The 25,474-nt window shown below is 48.7% G+C and overlaps 1 protein-coding gene across 5 annotated transcripts in view; it reads left to right on the top strand.

The window, feature by feature from the left end:
- The first annotated feature begins 7,901 nt into the window (after positions 1 to 7,901).
- Positions 7,902 to 25,474, top strand: part of DNM3 (dynamin 3) — a 270,137-nt gene continuing 252,564 nt past the window's right edge. For all 5 annotated transcript variants that reach the window (XM_056107388.1, XM_056107384.1, XM_056107386.1 and 2 more), the window contains exon 1: positions 7,902 to 8,062. In XM_056107388.1, the coding sequence (XP_055963363.1) occupies positions 7,902 to 8,062 (161 nt within the window). The remainder of the gene's footprint in view (positions 8,063 to 25,474) is intronic.

Consider the following 25,474-nt stretch of genomic DNA (forward strand, 5'->3'; position numbering starts at 1 on the left):
TCCGAGTGCTGATGGGGGGCGAGGGGACAGGCTGGAGGTTGAACCCGGGTTGGGGGGGTCTCCCACATACAGACATACCTTCAGTCCATGGAGGACCAGTCCTGGAGTGCTTCTCCCCTCCCCCCCCGCCTCCCCATGTTCTCACCCTCCCAGTAGTTAATGATACTTCAGGAAGTACTTTTAAGTATCAGTGGGAAGTTTGAGAAATCGCATGCAATTGTACTTCATTGCTATACAGTTGAAGATTTGTAGGGGTAACTGTTTGCCCTAACAGGCGTTTGTGTGGTTTCCAGAATTCATCTTTGAATAGTGTTGGTTAGGTTGGAGTTTCAGCTACAAATCTGAAATAACCCTTTTTTTAAAAAAAAAAAGTTTTATTTTCTTGAACAAATTAGGCAAGGGTGGCACCTTAGGTGGGGGGCAGTTCAGAGGTGAAATAAAACTGTAATAAAACTCTTCTTTACAGGAGCTGGAGTGATAGCACAGTGGGGAGGGCGTTTGCCATGCACGCGGCCGACCCGGGTTTGACTCCCAGCATCCCCTGAGCACTGCCAGGAATAACTCCTGAGTGCATGAGCCAGGAGGAACCCCTGTGCATCGCTGGGTGTGACCCAAAAAGCAAAAAAAAAAAAAAAAAAAGAAAAAGAAAAAAAGCTCTTCTTTACAGAGAGTTAATAGGCAACACAAACCCTCACATCTCAGAAGTCTTTTTATTTTTATTTTTTATTATTTTAGAAGTCTTTTAAATTTTTTTTATTTTATAAGGTAGTTCACAATATTTGATTACATTTAATATTCAGACACCAATCCCATCACCATGACACCTTCCCACCACCAAATTTGGCATGTTTCCATCCCAAGCCCCAATCCCTGTCCCAAAGCAGAACCGAAATAATATACTTCGTATTGTTTGTTATGAAAAACTATGGTGGGGCTGGAGTGATAGCACAGCAGGTAGGGTGTTTGCCTTGCATGCGGCTGACCTGGGTTTGAATCCCAGCATCCCATATGGTCCCCTGAGCACCACCAGGAGTAATTCCTGAGTGCAGAACCAGGAGGAACCCCTGAACATCGCCGGGTGTGACCCAAAAAGAAAAAAAAAAAAAGAAAAACTATGGCTGGAGCGATAGCACAGCGGTAGGGCGTTTGCCTTGTATGCGCTGACACTGCCGACCTGAGTTCAATTCCTCCGCCCCTCTCGAGAGCCCAGCAAAGCCTGACAAGCTCCAGGTGATGTATTTCATATGCCAAACACAGTAACGAGCCTCAAAATGGAGACATTACTGGGCCCAGAGCAAATGGTTGAACAACGGGAGGACAGTGTTTGTTTGTTTGTTTTGAAAAACCATGGAAAATGCTACAAAAAACAGCACTATTTACACTATGGATAACTATTCTGTCATCCATAGAGGAAACAGTGTGAAGATTGTTCTGTTTTGGCAGGGTCCGTTAAGACCTTCTTTAGGATATTAACGTGCTGTTTAAGGTGAGCTTTATACGATCACGATCACGACCATCCTGTTATTCATTGATTGCCTCGAGCAGGCCCCAGTAATGTCTCCTTCGTCCTCCCCCTGAGATTTTTTAAAAAGTGCCATATTCAAGGCTCTTTCAGGATTAGGAGAATGAGACCCATCATTGTTACTGGTATTTGGCATATTGGGGACGCCACGGGGAGTTTGCCAGACTCTGCCGTGTGGGCAGGTTACATTCGGTAGCCTGCCAGTTTGTCCAAAGTAGGAATGAGATAAAAAGGTGTTGCGCGGCCGCAAATGCGGCCGTGCGCTTCCGGGAGCTGGATATATAGAAATAATATATATATAAATAAAATATGTATATATGCATATATATATATAGTTCTCTCTGATTTGTTGCCTACAATTTGAACCCCATCAAATGTGGTGTGGTACTTATGGAATGGATAAAGAGTTTCTTATGATGTGTCAACAGCCGTGCGGTCCAGGAATATGTTCACTCGTGGGTGAGGCTGAACCTGAGCGTGTGGGTAACGGCCTTGAGCCTGGTGGCAGTTGGGTTCTGGAGGTTTTCCGCTGCCGGGGCTGGGTCTCTTGGAGCGGGGAGGGCCCTCACCCGCCCCCGCCCCCCCCAAGGTGCCCAGAGTAAAACAGCCTGGTGTGGAGTCCAGTGGCATGGTTATGGTGGGCATCTTGTTGCTCTCTTCCAAGAGAAAAAGCCATGTGTCTGGATGGTGGCACATCTCAGAAGTCTTTGAGTAACTCACAGTCACAGAGTTTATCAGGTCAGAGAGATAGTTCAGTGGGTAGGCGGCTTACCTTGCCTACAGCCAGTCTGGGTTCAATCCCCGGCACCCCTTATGGTGTCCCAAGCCTGGCAAGAGTTGTCCCTAAGCATGGCCCTGGGTGGCCCCCAAAACAAACAAGTCTAATCTGTGTTGTAGATATTTTATAGTTTTGGGCTTTGGGGTATGTTGGGCATATTTGCTGGTGCTGGGGTTGCCCTGCCAGTGCTTGACAGACGGTGGTACTGGAGATAGAACTGGACCTCCAGTGTGCTGAGCTACTTTCCTGGCCAGTTTGAGGTTTTAAAACTTAACTTAGGGGCTGGAGCGATAGCACAATGGGTAGGGCGTTTGCCTTGCACATGGCCGACCCAGGTTCAATTCCTTTGTCCCTCTCGGAGAGCCCGGCAAGCTACCAAGAGTATCCCGCCCGCACAGCAGAGCCTGGCAAGCTCCCCATGGCATATTTCTTATGCCACACACAGTAACAACAAGTCTCACAATGAAGACGTTACTGGTGCCCGCTCGAACAAATCGAGGAACAACCGGAGGGTGGGGCATTTGCCTTGCACACTATAAACCCGGGTTGATTGCCAGTATCCCGTACGGTCCCCCGAGTACCACCAGGAGTGATTCCTGAGTGCAGAGCCAGGAAGAACCCCTGTGCATTGCTGGGTGTGACCCAAAAAGCAAAAATCAAACAAAAACAACTTAGTCTAGGATCCATTATAAGTTGATTTCATATACCGGTACAAATAAATTTAAGATAGGTGCCCAGTTGTTCCAGAACCATTTGCTTAAGACTCCCTCCTCCCTCGTACAAAGACAATTTAGCCTTTGTGCTTTTGTCAAAATCAATTGTTCAGACGCATGTGGGTCTATTTCTGGATGTTCTGTTCTGTTCCATTAATCTCTTTACCTTCCTTTCTGCCAATTCCACCCAGTTCTGACCGCTAAAATTTTCTAATAGGTTTTGAGTGGCCAGAGGTATGGTACAGCAGGTAGGGCAATTTGCCTTGTACCCTGCTGATCTGGGTTCAATCCCCGGCATCCCACAAGTTCCCTCGAGCACCACCAGGAGTAATTCCTGAGTACAGAGCCAGGAGTAAGCCCTGAGCATCGTGGGGTGTGGCATTAAAACATTTTTATAACAGGCTTTGAAGTCAAATAGCATAAATTCTCCAAACTCTTTCTTTTTTTTTAATTGACCGTAAATTACACAGTTACAAAAATTCATGATTGAGTTTCAGCCGAACAGTATTTCAGCACAATCCCTTCACCAGTGTCCACTGCCCTCCACCAACGTCTCCAAGTTTCCCTTCTGTCCCCCAGCCTGCCTCTGTGCCACCATTGTCCTCGTGTTCCTTTCTCTTTTTTAAAATTTTTAATTAATTTATTTTTAAAAATTTTTTGCTTTTTGGGTCACACCCAGCAATGCTCAGGGTTCCTCCTGGCTTTGCACTCAGGAATTACTCCTGGCGGTGCTCGGGGGCCCTATGGAATGCCGGGAATTGAACCTGTGCAAGGCAGACGCCCTACCCGCTGTGCTATCACTCCAGCCATTATTTTTTAATGAATCACCTTGAGGTACTGTTACAGACTTACAAACTTTCTTATTTTATTTATTTATTTATTTATTTTTGCTTTTTGGGTCACTCCCGGCGATGCTCAGGGGTTATTCCTGGTTCTGCACTCAGGAATTACTCCTGACGGTGCTCGGGGGACCATATGGGATGCTGGGATTCGAACCCGGGTCAGCCGCGTGCAAGGCAAGCGCCCTCCCCGCTGTGCTATCACTCCAGCCCCAAGACTTACAAACTTTCATGCCTACATTTCAGTCATACAGTGGTCAAGTACCCATACCTCCACCAGTGCCCATTCTCTACCACCAATGTTCCCAAGATCCCTCCCACCACTCCCACCCGTGTTCCTTTCTCATACCCCCACCCTAGTGTCCAAGCCTCCTACTGAAGACCAGTTTCGTTCTTTCTATTGCTTCTCTTGCATTTGATACTCCCCTATGAAATTTCTTTTTTTTTTTCATTTTTTTATAATTTTATTTATTGAATCACCGTGAGAACAGTTACAAAGCTTTCGGGTTTAAGTCTCGGTCATACAATGAAACACTCGTACGTTCACTAGTACCCATTCTCCACCACCAAAAACCCCAGTATCCCCCCATCCCACACCCTCCCCCTACCTGTGGGCAGGCAGATGATTTTCACATTACTCTATTTTGATCACATTCAATATTTCGAGACCAGACCCACCATTATTTGAGATTTTACCCCAACACTCAGATCTGCTGAAAAGGCAACAGTAGACAATTTGTGTTCTATTGCTGATTATGAAGAACATATGATATCGTGTGGCTGCAGTAAGGTCATGTGATTTTGAAATTTCAAAATTTTAACATTTAAATCTGGAGGGATCTCTGCCAAAAGCCACTGGGTTTCAAGATTTGCTCCTGAGTCTCTGGGATCATGGCCGCTGAGCAGCTTGATCAGAAGCCAGAAAGGCCATTTGTGGGAGATGACTTGGGGTCTTGTTGGTGTGGGGAGGACAAGCCCGGCTCCACCCCCATCCCATGAGGTCCAACAAGTTTCGTCACTGGGGGCCCAAGCCTGACTGTCCAATGGCCTCTGGAGGATGATGGCCACTGAGCCGCCAGGAGGAAGCAGGCAGAAAGACAGCACCCTTCCCCCCCTGGGGTGGCCCAGCGACAGCAACCTACTGCGGGGTCCGGACGCATTTCTGCCAAAAGCTGCTGGGTTTCAAGATTTGTTTCTGAGTCTCTGGGATCATGGCCATTAAGCAGCTTGATCTGGAGCCAGAAAGGCCATTCGTGGGGGATGACTTGGGGTCTCATTGGGGTGGGGAGGACAGGCCCGTCTCCACCCCATCCCGTGAGCCCCAAAATGTCTCATCACTGTGGGCCCAGACCTGACTGTCCAATGGCCTCTAGAGGATGACGGCCACTGAGCCACCAGTGGGGAGCAGGTGGAGGGACAACACCCTTTCCTCACTGGGGTGGCCCGGGAACAGTAACCTACTGCGGGGTCTGGACGCATTTCTGCCAAAAGCCACTGAGTTTCGAGATTTGTTTCTGAGTCTCTGGGAGTAAGGCCATTAAGCAGCTTGATCAGGAGCCAGAGAGCCCGTTCATGGGCGATCACTTGGGTTCTCGTTGGGGTGGGGAGGACAGGCCCGGCTCCCCCCCCCCCCCCCCATCCCGTGAGGCCCAACAAGTTTTGTCCCTGCAGGCCTGAGCCTGACTGTCCAATGGCCTCTGGAGGATGACAGCCACCGATTCGCCAGGGGGGAGTAGGCGGAGTGACAACACCCTTTCCTCCCTGGGGTGGCTGGGTGACAGTAATGTACTGTGGGGTCCGGACACATTTCTGCCAAAAGCCACTGGGTTTCGAGATTTGTTTCTGAATCTCTGGGATCATGGCCGTTAAGCATCTTGATCAGGAGTCAGAGACGCCGTTCGTGGGCAATGACTTGGGGTCTTGTTGGGGTGGGGAGGACAGGACCGGCTCCACCCCCATCCTGTGAGGTCCTGCATGTCTCGTCACTGCGGGCCCAAACCTGACTGTCCAGTGGCCTCTGAAGGATGGCGGCCACTGGGCCACCAGGGGGAACAGGCCAAGGCACGAAACCTATTCCCACCTGGGTTGTCCCAGCACCGGTAACCTACTACAGGGACTGGACGCATTTCTGCCAAAAGCCACTGGGTTTCGAGATTTGTTTCTGAGTCTCTGGGATCATGGCCATTAAGCAGTTCGATCAGGAACCAGAGAGGCCATGCCTCCAATTCTATAGCTGAGCCAGAGGTGGTTTGTGGGTGTGTCTCCCACATACCTAACTTTTGGCCGTTTACTTTCTTGGTTAAACTTTGCCCCAAATTTTTGGGGTCTGGCCAAAGGCACAGAAGCAATTTTGGGGTATCTGGAAGTCTGAAGGCGCCATCAGGCTGCTGATGCACTCGCCTTACAGGTACAGATTGACCTGCTGGCGGCACCATACCCCTGAAATTTCTTTATATCCCACATAAGATATTCTGCAAACTCATTCTTTGGTTTCCGGAGTGGCAGGCCAGTTTGCAGGGGTGAGTGCAGCGGAAGGGTCTCAGGCAGAGCATAAGGAGAAGAGAAAACGCCCATTAGGTCCCGGGGCACGTGGGCGTTTGCAAAGAAACCCAAGAGACCAGAAGAGAAACCATTTTTCAGTGTGTTGCAAAGGGCAGCAGACTGAGGGGCTCTGGGTGACTGCAAAAGGAGCTGCACTGGGCCAAGCGGCCCTGGGACGCCTGGGACGCCTGGAGGTGGGGCCGAGAAGCTGGCCAGCACCCCTGCATAGGCAGGCGCTCCAAATGGACCCTCAGGCAGCGTCCTAGACAGGGCCAGACGTCAGATGCCTGCGTGTCCACGCAAAGGGGTGCCACCCTGCGTGGAGTCGGGACGCCCAGGAGGGCGTGAGCAGCCGAGGCCTCCTTCTGGAGAGGGGGGGGAGGGCAGGAGGGCAGGAGGGGAGTCCCTTAACAGCACGTGGGTTCTGTGACAGCTGGGCGGGGTGGCCCTGCAGATGGCCCACCCTCCCCTGGAGGCGCTGAGCTCCGGGAGGGCAGCCCTAGGAGTCCCGCAGACCACGAGGCCCAGTAGCACGCGGCCTGCCGGGGGCGTGGCTCCAAAAGGGGCGTGGCTCTCTGACGAGGGGCGTGTCTCGGGTGGAGGCATTGCTCTCGGGCGAGGGCGTGGCTCTTGGGCAGAGGCGTGGCTCTCGGGGAGGGAGAGGCGTGGCTCTTAGGGGGAGGCGTGGCTCTTGGGCAGAGGCGTGGCTCTCGGGGAGGGAGAGGCGTGGCTCTTAGGGGGAGGGGTGGCTCTTGGGCGGGGGCGTGGCTCAGACTAGGGCCGGGACTCTTGGGCAGGGACTCTTGGGCAGGGGCGTGGCTCTGGGGCGAGGGGCGTGGCTAGGATGAGAGTCGGGACTCTCGGACAGGGGCGTGGCTTTGGGGTAGAGGTGTGGCTCTCGAGAGAGGGCCTTGGCTCTAGGGCGGGGGCGTGGCTATCGGGCGGAGGCGTGGCTCTTGAGCGAAGGCGTGGCTCTCAGGGGGAGGCGTGGCTCTTGGGCTGGGCGTGGCTCTCGGGGGAGGCGTGGCTCTTGGGCTGGGGCGTGGCTCTCGGGGGGAGGGGTGGCTCTTGGGCGGGGGCGTGGCTCAGACTAGGGCCGGGACTCTTGGGCAGGGGCGTGACTCTCGGACGAGGGGCGTGGCTCTCGGGGGGAGGCGTGGCTCTTGGGCGAGGGGCGTGGCTAGGATGAGGGTCGGGGCTCTCGGACGGGGGCGTGGCTCTGGGGCAGAGGCGTGGCTCTGGGAGAGGGTTCTGGCTCTCGGGCGGGGGCGTGGCTCTCGGGAGGGGGCGGGGCTCTCGGGCTAGGGGCGGGGCTTCGGCGGCGCCCGGCCACGCCCCCGGCGGCCGGCGCAGGCGCGCTGCGGGCCGTTAGCTGTCAGGCACCGACCCGGCGACGTGCGAGGTGGCTGAGGTGCCCGCGGCGGGAGCGGACCCGGCGGCGGCGGCGGCGGCGACCGCGACCACCGGGCCGGGGGCGGGCGAGGCGAGCGCGGGAGCGGCGCGGCGCCATGGGGAACCGCGAGATGGAGGAGCTGATCCCGCTGGTGAACCGGCTGCAGGACGCCTTCTCGGCGCTGGGACAGAGCTGCCTGCTCGAGCTGCCTCAGATCGCCGTGGTGGGCGGCCAGAGCGCCGGCAAGAGCTCGGTGCTCGAGAACTTCGTGGGCCGGTGAGCGCGGGGACCGTTGGCGCGGGGTGGTCCCGCCTCGGGGCGACGCGCGTCCCCCCCGGGCGCCGGGCGAGGGGCCCCTCGGGGCGCGCCTCCTCAGGGCGTGAGGCGCGGGGGTCCCCTCAGGGTTCGTCACCTCAGGGCGTGAGGCGCGGGGGTCCCCTCAGGGTTCGTCACCTCAGGGCGTGAGGCGGCGCGGGGGGGGGGGTCGTCCCCTCAGGGCGCGTCCCCTCAGGCCTGACAAAGCGTCCCCCGCCTCACACACACACACACACGCACACGGCCCGCGTCTGGGGCTGGGGGGGGTCCCCGGCAGTCGGGGGGCGTCCCCGCCCCCACCCCGCGCAGCTGCCCGCCGCTGGCGACAGGCGTCGCCGGGTCCCCGGCGGGGAGAAAGCGCGCGTTTGTTGCGGCCGAATAAAAGCTGGTGTGTTCGCGGGGGGCGCCGGGCGTCCCCCCCCCCACAGCTGCCGGCCCCGAGGTGGGAGACGCGGCGTGTGTGTGTGTGTGTGTGTGTGTGTGTGTGTGCGTGTGACAGGCTGTGGGGATGTCGCCCGCCGCGCGACACGCGGGCTGTGGGCGCCGCCTGTGGAGACGCCTGACGCGTCGGCTCGGGGGTCGGCGTCCCCGGCGCGAGCGGCCCAGGGTGGCGTCAGGTGGAGACGCGCTTCGGGTGTAGACACAGGGCGCGACGCGCGGCTCTCGCGGCGCCTTGTTGGGGGGGGGGGGGGGGAGGGTGTGTGTGTGTGTGTGTGTGTGTGTGGAGCACCCCCGGGGTCTGGGCGCGCTTGGATGATTTGCTGCCAATGAGACGGCGTATTTATTTATTTATTTATTTATTTGTCTCCTGCACCGTTTTTTTTTTTTTTGTCTCCAGAAACCGACTTTAAAACAAACAAAAAAAAAATTCTTTTTTTAAAATGTGGATTGATTGTGCCCCATCGGCCTCGGGGTCTCTGAGCTCCCCCCACCACAGCGCCTTGCTCGAGCATCGTTTGTTTTGAGTGGGGAGGAAAAGTGACGGGAAAGCGTTTTGTCTACGTCATCGTGGCCTTGGGGGCCTTAGGGATGGGATGAGCAGCGTGATGTCAGACCTGCACGCGGCAGACACCGGCCCCCGGGGTTCTGCTTGGATTTTAGTGATGTTTAGGAAATGTGAAGTGCCTTCCCTAGGTTTGGGTGCGGTATTTTATTTTCTTTTATTTATTTTCAGACACCAAAGCAGTTAACAGAATACTCCTTTAGCTACTTTTCTTCCTTAAACAAATGCTTGAAGATGAAAAGTCTAAGTATCAAAGGCAACTTTCATATTTTGTGTGTGTCTTTCAGATATTTAGCTGCAAGGGTTTGTATTGTAAGTGCATTGTTTGTGGCAAGAGCTTTTGAACCTGATGACAATTGAAGATGCCCCTCTGGTTTTCACATCCCAACACGCTTCTGTTCTGTAATAAAAATTGAACCCAGTTGCCTACATTCTTTTGAAATGAGAAATAAAGAGATACAAATAGAGATATGTAGATGAGTTAAATGCTTTTTTCTTAGTTTTCATGAGAAGACAAAAACAGGAATATTAAAAATATTACACAAGTCAGTTTACTTAAATGTGTTATGATCCATTATACTTTTTAAAGTTTCACCCATAATTATTGCTTTTTTGAGGGGGGTCACACCCGGCGATGCTCAGGGGTTACTCCTGGCTCATGCACTCAGGAATTGCCCCTGGCGGTGCTCAGGGGACCATATGGGGTGCTGGGAATCGAACCTGTGTCGGTCATGTTGGCTGTGTGCAAGGCAAACGCCCTACCCGCTGTGCTATCGCTCCAGCCCCTCACCCATAATTATTAGTAGAGCACCAATTCAAGGGAAAGGATGAACATGGAGAAATTAATTTAATATACAATGCATTTATTATATGCAGAGATGACACCTGTCCAGCAGATCTTACATGTTAGGAGAAAATTTAATTTAAAAGGTCAAGACTTTATTAAAGATTTCCGTAATTGGATTGTTGAGAAATCTAATTTCTAATTATAAACTCACCTTGGGGGGGAAAAAGTAGTCTTCTACTTAGATAGGAAATTCATCCTAGGTAGAAAACACTGTACTCCCTACTACAACCTTAGATTTTTTTTTTTTATTATTATCTGGAAAGTTGCAATGAAAGCTGGTCCTTTCTGCACACACAAAAAGTTAAGGTTGTCTTCAAGAATGGAACTAGCCTCTTTCCATGTTCATATATCCAGTCCTTCAGCCAAGACTCCTTGCTTCGTAAACTAATGATGTTAGCTCATCACTCCAGCTTGCTTGCTTTGAAACAGTGATGCATTTACTCCCCTGGATTCAGCTATCTCTTTTGCATGAAGCTAACCCTAGCTTCTCCTCTCAGATCGTTGACTCATACTAGTTCTTTCTGATGTGCCGAATGGAATTTGGATGTGATGTGTTGACTTCATTGAACTGTAGCTGGAAAAGTGCATTTTTGAGGTGGCAACAAGTTTGAGATTGTTCTGAATAAAGTGAGTCATGAATGAACCAGTTTGTGGTTTTCTTGTGGAAGGGATAGATGTGTCATGTTATGGGGTACCAGATTGTTCTTTCCTTTTTGGTATTCCAGAGATAGAGTTTGACACTGAGCAGGAGCTTAAGATCTAGTGACAACAAACTGAAACTCAGGGTCTGACTATAGGAATTTGCATGCTGGCCTGTGACCTGCCCATTGGCTTCTCCTGTATATGAAAGAATTGGATTTAACCACTTATACATTCCTTTCTTAATTATTAATAACACAATGATGAATGAGATAGAAGCACCATGGACTTAAAGATTTATTGGGTCCTTGCTATGTACCAGGTACTATTCTAGGTGCTTTTACATGGATAATCTTCTTTTTTTTAAAATTTATTTTTGTTCAAGGGTACACCCATAGAGCTCAGGGCTTTGTGCTCAGGGATCACCCATATGTAGTGCCAAGGATAGCACCAGTTCATCTGTATGCAAGACCTTAAACCTACACTGTCGTCTCTCCATCCCCAAATAATCTCTTTTAATTCTCATAAAAGCACTGAGAAGGGATATTCTCTACATTCTACAGGAGCAAAAGTTGAGATTTAGGGAATTTGGGTAACATGTTGATGGCTAATGTTCCTTACCAAAAGAACAATGACACTAAGAAGTGTGGGCCCAATAACATTGATTTTAAAACTGGGGGGCACCCTATGGTTCTCTTCATATTATAATTTGCCAACTCCTCTGATGGTCTCTTTCTTTGACTATGCCAGAAAGCATTTTGCCTATATAAATAACCTGCTCTGTTCACATAACGTTATGCATGTTTATTTGTGCATGTCTACCTTGGCTCATCTCATGGAGGATCTGAGGTAGAAGCAACATTAGGTAAAAGACAAATATTTCCTTTGCCAGATTACAGCTTTCTTGAAGGATGTAATTGCATTGTTTATTTAAGTATGTGTTTAGAGTGCATATAACTTGTTTATAGAGGTACTAAGTGAAAAACTGTACTAGTTGCTCGTGTGTGCATGTTTTTAATGATATACTTGTTAGACATTAGTTCTTCCCTGCTAATTATACAGGCAGACGGCTCTGCATGTTTTAGTCTAGCCTCAGTGGGAAATAGACTTCCAGTTTTGCACAGATGGGCTGGGTTTTGTGATTACTGGGAACCAATGAAAGATTTTTTTTTTATTGTAGGAGGGTGGGGTAGAAAAGGAACACTTGCTCTGTGGTCAGGGATCACTCCTGATGGTACTTGAGGAACTACGTATGGTGCAGGGCGGCTACATGCAAGACAAGCACCTTTTCCATTGTACTATCTCTCCAGTTCTCCAATGAGAGATTTTTAAAACGTGACTCTGTTGAGAGAATTTTGCATTAGTGTAGAAACAGTCTAATAATAATAAATGTATCTGGATGAACAGTCTCTAAAGATGGATTATCTAATTAAGATTGTTTTGCAGAAGAACCATAAAAGGGAGCCATTTGACGCTGTTGTTGAAAGGATACAAATGGGCATTCTTTTAAAAAATTAAAAAGTCAGTTATGAGATTTCCAGAGATACCAGTCTGTTCTTAAATTCTTTGATTAGTTTCAAGAGAGCATTTAAAAACTGTGGATATAAGAACGCTATGATTACAAATGAGACAGGACACAAAAAACATTTTATTAGCAGAACATCTTAAGTTAGAAATAGTTTTATATTGGGGCCAGAGAGACAGTATAGGAGGTAGGGCATTTGCTTGCATGTAGCAGATCCTGGTTGGATCCCTGGCATCCCATATGGTCCCCTGGGCCCCATCAGGAGTGATCCCTGAATGCAGAGCTAGGAGTCAGCCCTTGGTATAGTTTGGTGTGGCCCAACCTCCCCTCAACCAAAAAAAAAAAAAAAACCAAAACTCCACCCTATATATATGTTTTATGTTGAGGGGTAGGATTTTATTGAAATATCATCTGAATGAGTGAATATTTTTTCAACAAATGATTTCCAAGTATTGAATTTATTAGATAAATGGTGCAAATAATTGCAATGTGATAATTGATGAAAATCATCCTCCATGGTTCCCGTGGGAGTTGTTTCAGTAAAGTATCAAAAACTGAATTTTTTTCCCCATCCAACAATGAGTTGCTAGAACCTGAAATTACAAAGATATTTTTACCAAATTAGCATTACAAAATGTACTTTTAGGTTATCACAGATTCTCAGTTGGTTGGATTTAATTGCCAAAATCAACTTAATTATCTTTTTATTAATAATGTCATCTGAGTAGCAGTGTGACTGACTAGGTGCACTCAACCGGATAGGATATCTCCATTTTGAAATTGACTTTTGATTAACAGATATCCAAAAAATGCATTTGATTTCTCTCATTGAGGATAAAGTTGGGCAGTCATCTGGAAATTTGGAGGAGTAGAAATTAATAACCAACTATGTTAGATGGTGTAAGGCTGGCTACCCACCCAAGGTACACTTAGTGTATTAGATAATTTTCTTAAGTAGCATATTTTGCAGGGCTAATATGTAGAATTCAATTATGATGTTTTACTTATGATTACAATTTATTTAATTTTAAGAGAGGGCTGCAGGCAGCAAGAAAGATTATTTTTTTTCCTTTCCTACGTCAGAGCCAATATAAAGAAATCTCCAGGTTAGTGTATGTGATAGAATAAACCAACTGGACCTTCTCTGTGGCCCAAGTTCTGCCTTGCTCTTTACGCCGGCTCACACTGCCAACTCATGTGAAACTCTAACAGGCCCGTGTTGGTTTAGTTTTATTGGAGACACAGCCAGCCTTACTGTGCCTTTCTCACCCAACCTTTTTTTCCCACTCTTGTCTCCTTCAGGGCAGGACCTCAAGGTTCAGGAAACTGGACAGGCTCTTATGGCTAGTAAGGGGTCAAGGTGGGACTTAGCTTTGGTTCTGACTCCCGTTGTCACTCTAGAGCTTAAGGGCCAAGTCATTCAGTCTCCTGGCTAAGAACATACATGGAGGGGCTGGAGCGATAGCACAGTGGGTAAGGCGTTTGCCTTGCAACATGGCCAACACATGTTTGATTCCCAGCATCCCATATGGTTCCCCGAGCACCGCCAGGAGCAATTCCTGAGTGCATGAGCCAGGAGTAACCCCTGAGCATCGCCGGCTGTGACCCAAAAAAGCAAAAAAAAAAAAAAAAAATACATGGAAAGAGCCAGAAAGACAGTACAGCAGGTAGGGCACTTACTTTGCATATAGCTGACCAGGGTTCAGTTACACCCAGGCTCGATCTCCCCTCCCTCCCCAGCCCACCATGAGTGATCCCTGAGTGCAGAGTCAGGGGTAAGCCTTGAGCATCACAGGGTGTGGCACCACCGCCCTCCAAAAAAAAAAATTTAAGGACACTTGGCAGAAAATCCCACACGTATCATAAAAGAACCAATGGCATAAAGGATGTGATTTTCTTCCATAATTTTCTAATGAGTTTTTAAAATAAACGCAGGTAGGTTGAGTGAAACAAATAGGGACTGAAATGATATACTCTACTTTTTGGTTTTAAAACAAAACCAAAGGCTGCAGAGATAGCACAGCGGGTAGGGCATTTGCCTTGCACGCGGCCGACCCCGGTTCAATTCCCAGCATCCCATATGGTCCCCCGAGCACCACCAGGAGTAGTTCCTGAGTGCATGAACCAGGAGTAACCCCTGTGCATCGCCGGGTGTGGCACAAAAAGCAAAATAAATAGATAAATAAATAAAATAAACAAAAACAAAACCAGAAACAGCTCTGGACTGGAATTGGGAGCTAAGTGGGAACCTCCTGGTGCCAGTGTGCCTCTGGGCAGCCCACATCATTGAGGTTCAAGGCTGCCGGGACCAAAGTATCCATGTCAAAACAGGGAGGTGGCGATCCGCTTGGCTCAACAGGGAGGCATTGAGCTGAGAGACGCTAATCTACTTGCCCTCCCCCACCAGTGAGAGATAACAGGGCACACTGATGGGGGAGGGCAAGTAGAAGAGCTGTAGGCAAGGAAAGAGATGGTGGCAGAGCAAGCTAACGCCAGACGGGCCCCGCAAAGGATGATGGGTAAGAGGAGGTCAGGCTTCAGAGGTGCATCTCCAGGGCTCACTTTCCTAGCAAGGTGGGCTGTACTCCTTGGATGTCTTTAGTGAATGCTGCTCAGTAAATCAAAGGCAGAGTATCAGGGAAATGTCCCAAAGGCAAACCTCAGAGTGAAACATGTGTGATATTTTTGGGGGGAGATGGCAGACAACATACCTGGTGGTGCTTGGGGGATATTCCCAGGCAGTGCTGGGGATTGAACTTGGAGTCCCCACATGCAGAGCCCGTGCGCGAGCCCTTTGATCTGTCTCCATGGCCTGAAACCTTGTGTTTTGGGGGAGAAAGGAAGGCAAGGTGGCACAGAATGGGCTGCATTGCTTGGCTCAGATGTTGTGGAGCAAATTAGAGGGTTTATTCCTAGTAACTCGGGGGATTAATTTGTTTTGTTTGGTTTTAGTTTTGGCTAGGAGGGAGGTGTTAGGGAACTTTGCTTTTCTGTGATTGGTAGCTCAGACTCCAGCTCCGGGGGTTCTGGAAGAAATGTCCTGCTGGCTCCATTTCTGTCCCCTTCCTGGAGCTCCACTGGGATGTGGAGAAGAATAGCTGAGATAAGTACCAGGAGGTTTACTCCATGGCTTAGAGGCCAGCCAGGCATGCTAGGGGAAAGGGCAGCTCAGATAAAGAAGGGAGCACCACATAAAGGGTGTTTGGAGGATCCTTCCAGGATGGGAGATGCATGTTGAAAGTAGACTATGGACCGAACATGATTGCCACTCAAAGTCTCTTTTGCAGACCACAACACCCAAAAGGAGAGAGAGAACAAAAGGGAATGCCCTGCCACAGAGGCAGGGTGAGATGGGGGAGATGAGGGGGTGGGAGGGATACTGGGACCCATCCGTGGTGGCGGAGAATGGGCACTGGTGGAGGGATGGGTACTTGATCATTGTATAACTGAAACCCAAGCACAAAAGTTTGTAAGTCTACAACTGTACCTCATGGTGTTTCACTAATAAAAATAAAAAAAAAAAAAAGGAGCGTTGAGCAGGTAACGGGTGTTCAGAACGGGGAGGCCTGGCATGAGTTCATAGTCTTATTGTTTGCAAGTGTCTCCTCTCATTGTTTGCTGGTGCCTCCCTTACACTGCACACTGCCTCCTCCGTTTCCCAGGCCCTTCCATGGGGCTGATTGACCTCACCGTGGAAAATCCCGGTCTGTCACCCCTCCATTGCCCTTCTTGTTAGAGGACCAACTCTAAGCTAGCTTTTTTTTTTTCTTTTTGGTCTCACCTGGCGATGCTCAGGGGTTACTCCTGGCTCTGCACTCAGGCATTACTCTTGGAAGTGCTCAGGGGACCATATGGGATGCTGGGAATCAAAACCCGGGTCTGCCGCGTGCAAGACCAATGCCTTCCCGCTGTGCTATCGCTCCAGCTCCCTAAGCAAGCTTCCTGTTGCTGCATGTGAAATTGTACAGACGGAGAGCAAGTTGTCTCTTAGGCTTTGATGAGGAATCTGGCAGATGAAGACTGCTCTGTAGTAAATTGTGACTTTCAGAAAAGAGATGGGTCAGTGAAGAGATTAGGTCTGTAGGTCTGTAGGTTAATTAGATGGTTTTATGGGGACTCAGATTATCTGAGGTAGACCTAGACCTGCTGGTTTGCTGGTTTTGTGGGATAATAGCTGTGCCTCAAAAGCTTAGTGTGAGACTGATTTTGGTTTCTTTCTAGGAGGGCTTAGAATTTGGTGTGTGTGTATGTGTGTGTTTCAGTTTCCTGGTTTGCAAAACCCGAGAGAACCTTGTTTCCATCATTTGTACACTGATTGTGATCCTGATGGATTCTAAAAAGTTGTGCTTCATCCTTTAAAAAAAAAGACCCTCTTTTACTTCCCCAAAAGAAAGAATACACAGTCTTCTCCAGTGCGCATGGAACATTTTCCAAAATAGACCATGTGCTAGGACACAAAACATACCTCAATAGAATCAGGAAGATAGGAATAGTATCAACAATCTATTCAGTCCACAACCCAGCAATACCACTCCTGGGAATATATCCCAGAGAGGCAAAAAAGTATAGTTAAAGTGACATCTGCACTTGTTTGTTCATTGCAGCACTGTTTACAATAGGGCTGGAGTGATAGCACAGCGGCAGGGCGTTTGCCTTGCACGCAGCCAACGTGGCCGACAATAGCTAGAATCTGGAAAAAACCTGAGTGCCCGAGAACAGATGATTGGTTAAAGAAACTTTGGTACAGCTACACAATGGAGTACTATGTTGCTGTTAGAAAGGATGAAGTCATGAAATTTATATACAAGTGGTACTACATGGAAAGTATCATGCTAAGTGAAATGAGTCAAAAAGAAAGGGACAGACGTAGAAAGATTGCATTCACCTGGGGAACATAAAGTAACAATATAGGAGACTAACACCTAAGAATAGCCGAGATAAGTACCAGGAGGTTTACTCCATGGCTTGGAGGCCAGCCACACATGCTAGGGGTAAAGGCAGCTCAGATAGAGAAGGGAGCACCAAATAAAGGGTGTTGGGAAGATCTGCCCAGGATGGGAGATGCATGCCGAAAGTAGACTATAGACCGAACATGATTGCCACTCAATTCCTTTTTTGCAAACCACAGCACCCAAAAGGAGAGAGAGAGAGAGAGAGAGAGAGAGAGAGAGAGAGAGAGAGAGAGAGAGAGAGAGAGAGAGAACAAAAGGGAATTCCCTGCCACAGAGGCAGGGTGGGATTGGGGCGATGGGGGGTGGGAGGGATACTGGGATCAGTGGTGGTGGGAAATGGGTACTGGTGGAGGGATGGGTACTCGATCATTGTATAACTGAAACCCAAGCACAAAAATTTGTAAGTCTACAACAGTACCTCATGGTGTTTCACTAGTAAAAAAATTTTAAAAAGGCCCTCTGCAATTTCGTGTGTGTGTGTATGTGTGTGTGTGTGTGTGTGTGTGAGAGAGAGAGAGAGAGAGAGAGAGAGTGTGTGTGTGTGTGTGTGTGTGAGAGAGAGAGAGAGAGAGAGAGAGAGAGAGACTCTTGATTGTTCTTCTCTGAATACTATATTCTCTAACATGAAGTGTTTGGGGCGGGAAGCTGGGATTAGTGGACTGCCTCTTTTAGGGAATTCTGAAGGAGAAATTCCACTTGTTTGGTTTGGTTTTGAGGTCACACCTGATGATGCTCAGGGTTTTTTTCCTGCCTTGCACTCAGGAAACACTCCCGGCAGTGCTTGGGGAACCATATGGGGTGCCGAGGATTCAAGGATGTGAGGTCAACATCCTACCCTCTGCACTGTTGCTCTGACTCCAGGAGATACCTCAATGAAACCACCCCATAGTTAGTGTTTATTAGCCAGTAGTAGTTGGAGGTGGGTTTGGCGAATATCTATCTGGGGGTGGAAGAAATAGCTAGGTAAGCTAGGGTAGATGGAGCAGTGAGTGCTGGCTTGTCCTGGTCTGCACCATGACCCCCGACTCTTCTTCTGTTCCCCCCAACTAGTTTGTGTGATCCTAGTTATTCGGAGTGATTCCTTAGATCTGCTTCTGTGAAGTTGGGAGCTGTGCCTCACTTATCACTTTCTGTAACATGGGCTATGTAGCAGAAGCCAATTGAGTGCATTCACTCCAAGATTCTCTGCAAACCACTTACCCCGGCTGTGTCTTACCCTATTTAGTGAAGTGGATGAGGGTGGCGTTGATATTGGCCTAGAGGAGTAGTCCTCACACCATGGATTATGACCTCTTAGAGGGATGTGATACCCATTTCACGCAAGCATCATCTTAACAAAAGTCTCAGAGCTCTTTCCCGGTAGAAAAAACACTACTCTGTTGTTAAACTCTTATCTGAGGTGTTGATGTGTGGTACATTATGTATAAGTACTACTAGGCAGCAATATAAAATGTACTTATTGTGAGTTCTCGGGTCGGCCATGTTGGCTGTGTGCAAGGCAAACGCCCTACCACTGTGCTATTCCTCCGCCCCTCTCGGAGAGCCTGCAAGCTACCGAGAGTATCTCGCCCGCACGGCAGAGCCTGGCAAGCTCCCTGTGACGTGTTCGATATGCCAAACACAGTAACAACAAAGTCTCCAATGGAGACGTTACTGGGCCCGCTCGAGCAAATTGAAGATCAACGGGAGGGCCTTTACTTACTTACTATTGTGAGTTGTCCTCTAAGTGGTTGAATACCGCTGGAATATTTGAAACTTATGGTTATTCCTAGTTGTTTGATGATTGCATTTGTTGTTGTTTGGGGCAGCACTTAGCAGTGATCATTCCTGGTGATGTTCGGGGGAGCAGATTCAGTATGTGGCCAGCATCTTAATCTCTGTGCTATCTCTCTAGTCCCCATTTTTTTCCTTAGTAGGTTAGAGTCATAATTGACAGTAAAAGTCTTCTTGTAAGTTTAAATCATTTTGACAATAGAATTAATCATTCTCCATTTTATTTATTTATTTTTGGCTTTTTGGAACGATAGCATAGCGGGTAGGGCATTTGCCTTGCACGCAGCCAACCCGGGTTCAATTCCTCTGTCCCTCTTGAGCCTGGCAAACTACTGAGAGTATCCCGCCTGCATGGCAGAGCCTGGCAAGCTCCCCATGGCATATTCGATATGCCAAAAACAGTAACAACAAGTTTCACAATGGAGATGTTACTGATGCCCGCTCGAGCAAATCAGTGAACAACGGGAGGACAGTGCTACAGTGATACCCAGCTATGGGCAGGGTTTATTCCTGACTCTGCACTCAGGAATTACTCCTGGCAGTGCTCAGAGGACCATATGGGATGCTAGGGATCAAACCCGGGCCGGCCACATGCAAGGCAAACACCCTACCCACTATACTATCGCTCTAGTCCCTCATTCCCTATTTACAATCTAGCAGGTCTCCTTAATTGGGGAGCAGCTCCCCTAATTCCTAAGGAGTGAATTTTCCTCCCTGTGCAGTAAACTGCAGTTAAATTTAAATTTATTTACATCCTGTTTTCCCACACAGAATTTGAGGTGGCTTCATGCAAATCATATTCAGTTCGTTATTTATTTCTTCATTTCGAATACCAACTGATGGAGGCATTAGCCATTCAGACTCATATGATAAAGTCTAGTAGAAGCAGTGCGTGCCACAGAAAAGAACTAACTAAAGGAAGACCAAGAATTGAATAGGCAGGTTTTTTGTTTTGTTTTGGGTTTTTTTTTTTTTTTTGCTTTTTGGGTCACACCTGGAAATGCACAGGGGTTACTCCTGGCTTGCACTCAGGAATCACCCCTGGTGGTGCTCAAGAGACCATATGGGATGCTGGCAATCGAACCTGGGTTGGCCGCTTGCAAGGCAAACGCCCTACCCGCTGTGCTATTGCTCCAGCCCCAGAATGGACAGTTTTCAAACACAAAGAGCCAGAGAGATCGTACCGGGTTTAAGGTCCTTGCTGGTGCTCATCTTAACCCTGGCTAGATCCTCAGCAATAATGGTTCCTGAGCACTGCCAGAAGTAGCCTCTGAACAACACCGATTGTGGCCACCAAACAGTGATAGCAATGGATTACTTATTCCCCAAACTGGTTCTCACTGGTGCAATCAAGCATTTCTCTTCCATGCAGGTGGAGGTCCTGATCTTTCCACCCAGTGAGCTCCTGGCTGGTCAGAGTGTTTGTGGGAAGGCATGTTTTTGTTTGTTTGTTTTTGCTTTTGGGGTCACACCTGGCGATGCTCCGGGGTTCCTCCTGGCTCTACACTCAGGAATCACTCCTGGCATTGCTAGGGGCACGTTATGGGATGCCAGGGATCACACCCGGGTCAGCTGTGGGCAAGGTAAATGCCCTTCTTGCTGTATTATCTCGTGCCCAAGGGGGAAACGCTTCTTACAAGGGCACATCTGAGGGCTGAGGGCAGGGAGAGGTATTTCCTAGAGACTCTGTCTCAGAGCTACACTACTTTACAGTCCCTCCGTTCAGCCCTCTGGACCCACCCTCCCCAGCAAGGTTAGAAGTGATGTCCTGAGCGAAGCCAGTGTGTGGCATACCAGGCATTCTCCTTTGTGCTCTGCCCAGGGCTAAGGGGCAGAGAGGGAGCCGCCCTCCAGGACTTGGAGCCAAGCCAAGTGATTTTTCCTGTTTTCCATCATGACACTGCCATTTGTGCCTGGCGTGAAGGAGTGGAAAATTTCCAGCAAGAGACAGTTCCGTGCCAGAACTGCTCCAAGTGCTGCCGCTCCAGCCTCTTGCTGCTATGGTTCCTCGGCGGATATGCAGTTTGAAGGTGGGGCTGTCACCCCGCTGGCCATTCAGGCAGAGAGAGAGGGTGCCTTCTGAGTCAGCCTGCTCTGCAGCAACCCAGCTGGTTGCAAGTGGCCAGGGGAGCCCTGTGAAGGGAAAAACCTGGACTTCTCTCTCATCGATGGAGCAATTCCAGAGCAAGAAAGAACCAAAGAAATTCCCAGTGCCCTTTATGCAATGCTCTCTTTTCTTGGGGGATTTTGGTGGCTTTCAGGGATTAGTCTCGGCTCTGTGCTCAGACATCATGCCTGGTGGTGCCTGGGGGACCTTATGGAAAACTCGGGCATCAAACCTGGGCCAGCTGCATGCCAAGTGAACACCTTTTTTTTTTTTAACTTTTATTAGTGAGACACCATGAGGTGCAGTTGTAGACTTACAAATTTTTGTGCTTGGGTTTCAATATACAATGATCAAATACCCATCCCTCCACCAGTGCCCATTTCCCACCACCATGGATCCCAGTATTCCTCCCACCCTCCATCCCCCCATCCCACCCAGCTTCTGTGGCAGGGCATTCCCCTTTGTTATCTTTCTCCTTTTTAGTGCTGTGGTTTGCAAAAGAGACATTGAGTGGCAATCATGTTCAGTCTATAGTCTACTTTCATCATGCTTCTCCCATCCTGGGAGGATCCTCCCAACACCCTTTATTTGGTGGTCCCTTCTCTATCTGAGCTCCCTTTTCCCCTAGCATGTGCGGCTGGCCTCCAAGCCATGGAGCAAAATTCCTGGTACTAATCTCGGCTATTCTTGGGTGTTAGACTCCTATTTTGTTACTTCATATTCCCCAGATGAATGCAATCTTTCTATGTCTGTCCCTCTCTTTCTGACTCATTTCGCTTGATGTGATACTTTCCATGTAGTACCACTTGTATGTAAATTTCATGACTTCTCTTTTCTAACAGCTACATAGTACTCTATTGTGTAAATGTACCAAAGTTTCTTTAACCAGTCATCTGTTCTCGGGCACTCAGGTTTTTTTTTTTTTTTTCCAGATTCTGGCTATGGTAAAGAGTGCTGCAATGAACAAACAAGTGCAGATGCCAAGTGAACATCTTAATTCTTGTACTGTCTCTCTGACCTCTGCCCCCCCTTCATACATTTAAGATGTTTTTGTTTTTGGTTTTTTAGGTCTGTGATTTTGGGCCACAACCCATGGCGCTCAGACTTACTCCTGGCTCTCAGGGATCACTCCTGGCAGGGATTGGGGGACAATCTGGGGTGCTGGGGATTAAACCTGGGTCAGCCATGTGTGCAAGGCAAATTCCTTACTCACAGTACTAGGCAAAGCCCCCCCCACCCTAAACCAAAAAGACATTACATAAGATGAACTTAGTTGGGGCCAGTTGAAAATGACTGTTCATATTTTCATTGGAGGGAGGCTTATGACCAGCGACTCTTACTTATAGTACCTGTTAAAGTACTAAAGTCTCTCATGCATTGGTCATGCCCTCTAGGAGTTCCTCACTTAGGTCTCTGAAGTAGAAGCCCTTTAGTTAGGCAGGTTTTTTTATTGGCTATTGAATGTCCTCCCATCACTTTGCAAAATAGACAACGGATCCCAAAGAATCTGCACCCCGCACCCCAGATGATAGCATTTGGGGGTAAGATAAGACCGAACCCAATCAGAAGCTAGCCTAAGACTATGGAATAAAATGCTCCGCAGAACACGTTCAGGTACCTGGGGAGTCACTGCTGGCCCAGAGGGAGACAAGTGCATACAGAAAGGCTGCTCCAGGAAGTTCACCAGAGAGTGACTCGGGTGGGCCTGGAGCCGTTTGGGGGGGTGGGAAGAGAGAAAGGTGGGAGGGAATCTGGGGGAGGAATGGCATGCACAAACACTCGAGGCCATGGAGAAGTCTGGAGTTGCAGGGAAGAGCTTGGTCAGAGGCTGAGTATGTGTTGAAGGAGGTGAGATTTGGAGTGATCTCACGTGCTAAAAATCACGCTTGCCCCAGATATCATCAAAATTGGGACTCCGAGGGCCGGTGGGGTGGAGGGGAGCCAGGGAGGAGCCCATATGGATGGCTGAGAAGTGGGGTGCTGGAGACACAGTCAGGGTTTTCTCACCACCCCACCTTGCTGCCTGGAGCTCTGAGAAGAGATGGACACCTTACTGTGGCAGACCTGATTTTCAAGGGGGGATCAAAAGGCAAATCCAAAACTCAGTGGCTCAAAAGCAAATTCAAAGCAAAGCTAAAGGCAGTTTCCTCTCCATGGACTTGGTCTCTGCGGCTCCTGGAGAGTCAGTGTGTTGCCTGCATCTTTGTCAGTGTAGGGAAGGGAGTGAGACTCCAGTTGGGATCATTTTCCTGACAAGAAAACCATGTGGGCATGCTGGATCGTTGTCGAGTTGGTAGGATTGTCCCACGCAGGAGCTCTCTGGGAAACCAAACAAGTTTCCAAATGCATTGCAGTTCTGTAGTACGTGGGGACCAAATGTGGGCCAGCCGTCGAGCATAACTGCATTTCCTTTGAATTTAGATGTTCGTTGTTCAGGTCTTCTCTCCCCACCCTTGCCAGGAATTGAACTCAGAGCCTTCCACTTTTGAGGCAGGAGGCACCAGGCATGCAACTGTTTGCTCATTCATACCTGCCAAAGAGTATTGGACATGCTAGACCCAGTGAGTCACTGGTCCTGTGTTCATTGTCACGTTTTTCTCTAGGGAGAGAGGTCCTGCAGATTTTGTGGGTAGCTGGTGCTTTTATTCCTTTCTCTTTAGCTGAGGCGTGCCAAGGGCCTCCTGGCTGGCAACTACTAGCTGGCACACGGGTCCCGGCCATCCCCCACACCCAAACATTGCTTCTCAGACTACTCAGGTGTGTGCGTTCTAGGGTGTGGGGGGGCATCTGAAGATGACAAGTCAATCTTAGAGGGTTGAGGGAAGGTCAGGGAAAATAACAGAGACACTCGCATCTGAGTTAGAGCTCAAAGGAGTATAATTTTAACAGAATCTCAAGAGTATGCTCCTTTGTAAAAGAAAACTGAGCTTGAAATTATCTTCCAAGTTATAATCATGAGGCAGACACTGCCACAAATGACCAAGTGCTTCACCTTTTCTGAGACAATAAAGTTGCTTTGCTGTCCCCCCCATCCCATTTCTTCCTCTTTCTTTTCTTTTTCCTTTTTTTTTTCTTTTGGGGCCACCCCCTGGTGGTATTCAGGGCTTACGGTTAGTTCTGTGCTCAGGAGTTAGCTGTGGTGATTGATGCTTGGAGGACCATACATGGTGTCAGGGACTCAAACTGGGGTCAGCTGTATGTAAGACAAGGCACTTTACCTTCTGTATTATCTCTCTGGTACCTCTTCTTTTACTTTTTGCAGTTAACATTATAATTGTTGGCCTTTATAACTTTGCCTCTGATGTTTATGACTTTGAACCCTGTCTCGTACTTGTCTGGGGTTCCCCAAGAGCTGAGCACAGAGCCCCCTTACCCAGTGAATATGGAGCCATAGATCTTGGCCAGATAAGGGAGGTGGGGATGAAGGAGTTAATCTTAGCAACAAATTGTCTCTGTTTATTTTTTCTACTAATTCTTAGGAAAAGTGCAGGTAAGATATCAATAGTTAGTAACAGGACAGTCATGGCCGCCTTTGCATGCTCATCTAGCCCCCAGCCAGGCCCTGTCTTTTTCCCTTGAAATTTTCTTTAGATAAGAGAAAACAGGACAAGCTGGTACATGCTCTGGATGTTCTAGATGGCCACTCAGAAGCCCTTTCCTTCAGAATATCTGCTCTCAGATCTCATTTGGGCAAGAAGTTCTTTGCCTTTTCTGCGCAAGTTGTAAAGCAAGGGGTGTTCTTTGATGGCTGAGATAAAATTTGGTTGTGGGGGCCATAGTGATAGTACAGCACTTTCACATGGTCGACCCACGTTCAATCCCCGACATCCCATAGGGTCCCCTGAGCACTGCCAGGAGGGGTAACCCTGAGCATCACTGGGTGTGACCCAAAAAGAAAAAGTAAAAGTGCCTTATGTAGAGTAAAGTAGCACAGAAATGATTTCTCTGGAGCGGGGAGGAGTTTAAGCTGCTCCCAAAAAAGCACATGCTTTCCTTCATGAATCTTCGGGCTGGAGTCTTGTGTATGACATTCTTGTGAAGACCCTGGAAGGGCTATTAACTATCCTTTATTGTAGTCATCAGATGGGATATCTGATGATATTTGTCATTTTTTTTAAGATTTGGGGTCATGCTTAGCAGTACTTAGGGAGCCTTAGGGGGCTAGAGATTGAACCTGGGGCTCCCGCATGCAAAGTTGGTGCTCCAAGACTTTGAGCCTTCTACTTCACAAACAAATATGAAGATCTAGTGGTGCTTGGTAAAAGGGGGTGTTTTCATAGTTTGTAGAACAGATTTGAAAGCTTGGTATTTGCTGAAGACCAATCCACAATGACCGTCAAGCATTGCTGGTGGTAAAAGGTTATTTAGAGCCTCAGGTGTGGCAGACCTTTGTTGTTTTTGTTTCTTGGGTATCATTTGAAGCCCTTGGTGTACAGGCACTACTGGAAGAGCAGGGAACAAATCCCAAAAGGGAGTACCAGGTACCTGTCTTCCAGGAACTACTGTTCTACCAGGAGAAGGATAGGC

This window comes from Sorex fumeus, unplaced genomic scaffold (assembly GCF_029834395.1).
Source record: "Sorex fumeus unplaced genomic scaffold, SorFum_2.1 ptg000164l, whole genome shotgun sequence".
NCBI classification, from domain to species: domain Eukaryota; kingdom Metazoa; phylum Chordata; class Mammalia; order Eulipotyphla; family Soricidae; genus Sorex; species Sorex fumeus.